Source organism: Macaca fascicularis, chromosome 4 (genome assembly GCF_037993035.2).
Source record: "Macaca fascicularis isolate 582-1 chromosome 4, T2T-MFA8v1.1".
NCBI classification, from domain to species: Eukaryota; Metazoa; Chordata; class Mammalia; order Primates; family Cercopithecidae; genus Macaca; species Macaca fascicularis.
Window position 1 is genome coordinate 40,984,767 of NC_088378.1, and position 4,357 is coordinate 40,989,123.

At 56.6% G+C, this 4,357-nt stretch overlaps 1 protein-coding gene across 1 annotated transcript; it reads left to right on the forward strand.

Annotated features, from left to right (window-relative positions):
* Positions 1–428: 428 nt before the first annotated feature.
* SLC35D3 (solute carrier family 35 member D3) lies at positions 429–3,875 on the forward strand. Its single transcript, XM_074037112.1, has 2 exons — positions 429–1,079; positions 2,105–3,875. The coding sequence occupies exons 1-2, from the start codon at positions 641–643 to the stop codon at positions 2,914–2,916; spliced, it is 1,251 nt and encodes a 416-aa protein (XP_073893213.1). The 5' UTR covers positions 429–640; the 3' UTR covers positions 2,917–3,875.
* Positions 3,876–4,357: the final 482 nt, after the last annotated feature.

Here is a 4,357-nt window from a genome sequence, read left to right on the forward strand (position 1 = left end):
AGGGACCGTGGGTAGAAAAAGCCGCTGCAGCGCCGGGGCGATGGGGCTGGGGGCACCGTCACTTGTTGCGACCAATAAACGGCGCTCGATCCTGATGCGCTGTTTCTAAAATCTTTAGCTGTGTCCCGATCCCTCCAACCCAAGCCCCTCGGCTGGGAGGAAGGGGCAAGCGAGAGCCGCTGGCACTGTGGGAGGAGAGGGGCGCCGCGCCCCAAGAGCCCCCGTCCCGCTCTGCGGCAGCCGCCCCGGGGCGCCCAGCCGCCCGCTTCCCTCAGCAGAGCGTCTTCCCTGACGGTGAAACCGCGCGGGACACAACCCACCGCGGCTCATCACCCACTTACAAATAGCTGTCGCTAGGATTCCCGCCACTCCTCTCAGACCGGCCCCCCCGCCACCTCTGCCACTTTTCGGAGTCCCCCGCCCTCGCCACTGCCTCCCCGGAGCTGCGGGGCAGTCGGACGCAGAGCTGCCGAACCGCGAGAACGCCTGGCCAGAGCTGCCCTCTGCAGCCGAGCCGGCGCCCCCTGCCCTTCACCGCCGCGCTGGGCGGGCGCCCCCGCCGCCCTCACTCCGCTCCTCCCGGCTCCTCGCGCGCAGGTCGCGGAGCTCCGCCACCGCTGGGTGCAGCGAGGCCGGCGCGATGCGGCAGCTGTGCCGGGGACGAGTGCTGGGCATCTCGGTGGCCATCGCGCACGGGGTCTTCTCGGGCTCCCTCAACATCTTGCTCAAGTTCCTCATCAGCCGCTACCAGTTCTCCTTCCTGACCCTGGTGCAGTGCCTGACCAGCTCCACGGCGGCGCTGAGCCTGGAGCTGCTGCGGCGCCTCGGGCTCATAGCCGTGCCCCCTTTCGGTCTGAGCCTGGCGCGCTCCTTCGCGGGGGTCGCGGTGCTCTCCACGTTGCAGTCCAGCCTCACGCTCTGGTCCCTGCGCGGCCTCAGCCTGCCCATGTACGTGGTCTTCAAGCGCTGCCTGCCCCTGGTCACCATGCTCATCGGCGTCCTGGTGCTCAAGAACGGCGCGCCCTCGCCAGGGGTGCTGGCGGCCGTGCTCATCACCACCTGCGGCGCCGCCCTGGCAGGTGAGCGGGCCCCGCGGCGACCCCCAGCCGACCCCACCCACCCTTCTCCGTCGGGCAGAGACCGCGGGGATCACTGAGTGCAACGACCTCACTTCCAGGTGGGGAGACTGAGGCAGAGAGGGACGGAGAGCTTTGAAAGTGGTCGCTCAGCTCGCAAAAGGGACTTCCGAGACCCAGCGAGCTCCCCAGCTCTCCGGTTTCCTCCCGCAAGTGCCCCTACCCCCTAATGTCCTGGCTTCCGACCCTCGACCCTGCTTCACCTGGCATCGCTCTTCCTGCTGCCCCCTCCCTTGGTCTTCCCCTGTCACCCCATTCTCTGGGAGAGGTGGGAGGGCCGCCTGAGCCTGGGAGCTGGAGTTCTCCAAGCCAGGACCAAGCCGGAAGGAGGGGGCCGTGAACTTCCTTGGGTCACCAGGGGCTGGAATGGAGGTGGGGGATGGGGGCGAAGCTTAGGCTCCCGGGGCTACTGCGGGGTGTCTCGTGCCGCGCGGGGGACTGCGGGCGTGAGGCAGACGACCCAGGTGCTGAGCGAGACGAGAACCGGGGCAGGGGGAAGCTTCACTGGGGGCCAGGACAGGCGTTCTCCCCTGCTCCTGGCCCCTTTGGGTTACAGGCCACTGGCTGGGGCTCCCTCTCCCTTTGGTGCCCCACGGGGCAGGGGCTGCGGAGTGCAGGTACCACGCGCCGGAGTGACCTCGGTGCCAGCTCGGGGAAGCCACAGCACCTGCCCCGAGGGCATCTGCGCTCTCCGGGGCCTTTGTCGTGGACAGGGGAAGATGGGGTGACCCGGGGATATGGCGGGAAGGCGCTCTGAGCACTGACTGAGTTTGGCTGTCGCATTTGACACGAGTGGCCGAGGGACGGCGGGCGTCTGTCACTCGAATCGGTGGGCAGAGCTGGGGCGCGAACCCAGTCTCCTTTCCTATCCGACGCGTTTTCCCGGTGGGTCCACGCCCACGCCAACCTGCTGTCTTCTCTCTTTTACCTTCCTGCCCTGGCTCGGCCGTCCTCCTTGTGCGCCGCAGGAGCCGGCGACCTGACGGGCGACCCCATCGGGTACGTTACGGGAGTGCTGGCGGTGCTGGTGCACGCCGCCTACCTGGTGCTCATCCAGAAGGCCAGCGCTGACACAGAGCACGGGCCCCTCACCGCGCAGTACGTCATCGCCGTCACCGCCACTCCGCTGCTGGTCATCTGCTCCTTCGCCAGCACCGACTCCATCCACGCCTGGACCTTCCCTGGCTGGAAGGACCCAGCTATGGTCTGCATCTTCGTGGCCTGCATCCTGATCGGCTGCGCCATGAACTTCACCACGCTGCACTGCACCTACATCAACTCGGCCGTGACCACCAGCTTCGTGGGCGTGGTAAAGAGCATCGCCACCATCACGGTGGGCATGGTGGCCTTCAGCGACGTGGAACCCACCTCTCTGTTCATTGCCGGCGTGGTGGTGAACACCCTGGGCTCCATCATTTACTGTGTGGCCAAGTTCATGGAGACCAGAAAGCAAAGCAAGTACGAGGACCTGGAGGCCCAACCCAGGGGAGAGGAGGCGCAGCTAAGTGGAGACCAGCTACCATTCGTGATGGAGGAGCTGCCTGGGGAGGGAGGAAATGGCCCGTCAGAAGGTGGGGAGGCAGCAGATGGCCCCAATCAGCAGAGCAAGCAAGAGGTCAGGGGCAGCCCCCGAGGAGTCCCGCTGGTGGCTGGGAGCTCTGAAGAAGGGAGCAGGAGGTCGTTAAAAGATGCTTACCTCGAGGTGTGGAGGTTGGTTAGGGGAACCAGGTATATGAAGAAGGATTATTTGATAGAAAATGAGGAGTTACCCAGTCCTTGAGAAGGAGATGCATGTATGTACCTATGTGCATACACTTATTTTATATGTTAGAAATGACACGTTTTAATGAGAGGCCTCCCCATTTTATTCTTTGAGGAGTGGGAAAGGGAAGAAAAGAAAGAAGCTGAAAGGTACTGACACAGAGCGACAAAATTAGCACCTGTGTGAATTATTTAGTGTGACTTCACCTGAGGCATCACAGAGACAAAAGAATGTGAAGGTACTTAACAAAGTAAGGCAATGGTTTCTGCTTCAGACTCCTGGCACATTTAATTTTTGTCATTATAACCATAACTAAATATCTGCATGTACCAAGAGTCCCCAAGCCACCCCCTCCAAAGATGGAGTGTAGAAATGATGAGAGCACTTAATAAGTTCAAAGATGACATTCAGGGATGCATTTTTGATGATAGAACTACAGTTTTTATCGCCAGCTGGGCAAAAAGTATATTGCTGAAATGATATATAAATATACTGAATTGATGTTTACTGATTATAGTCATCTGAAATACCATATTTACTCTGATTCTACTCACTTGTTTTTTAAAAATAGGTGTCCTATTATTGTATTATATATTGATAGAAACTGTTAAAGCTATTTTGAAAATATGAGTTCTTAGCTTTAATCATGAAGTCTAAAGTTTGCTTTTAGTAATTATTTTAAAAGTTGTTCCGTTCATTGCTTTATAATATTTATTATTGAATGCCAAACCTGTTCTTTTTTTTTTTTTTTTTTTTTTTTTACTGTGTCCAATATTCTTTCAAGCAAATGCAATGGCTGGAATATAATTCAGAATTAACTGAAACCCAGCCAGAAGAGGGACCACCTGTAAAGCAAGTCCTTTCAAGTTGTGCTGCACATCCCAAACCATGTTACAAAAAGAGCAACTGCTATATTCACATTATGATATTTTTATATCTTAAATTTGTCAAAATAAAGTATGAGTCTAATATTAAAAGATACATTGTTAGAAATTTATTTTAGACACCTGTTCTATTGTTGCTGTAGAGTTGTTTGTGTTTGCCTCCAATGTGTGGTCATAGTATCTGGTGTGTAGGGGCCGCACCACTGGAAACTTCCTAAATTAACAAAGCTGTTTGGTTTGAAATAACAACAAAAACAGAAACACATCTTCCAGTGAAGGAAGCTGTTAATGGCCTGGTGCGGCAGCTCATGCCTCTAATCCCAGCAATTTGGGAGGCCAAGGCAAGCAAATGGCTTCAGCTCAGGAGTTCAAGCCAAGCCTGGGCAACATGGCAAAACCCCATCTCTGCAAAAAATATCAAAAATTAGCAAAGCGTTGTGGTGTGCACCTGTAGTCCCAGCTACTCAGGAGGCTGTGATAGGAGGATCACCTCAGCCGGGGAAGTCGAGGCTGCAGTGAGTTCTGATTATGTCACTACACTATAGCCTGGGCAACAGAGTGAAGCCCTGTCTCAA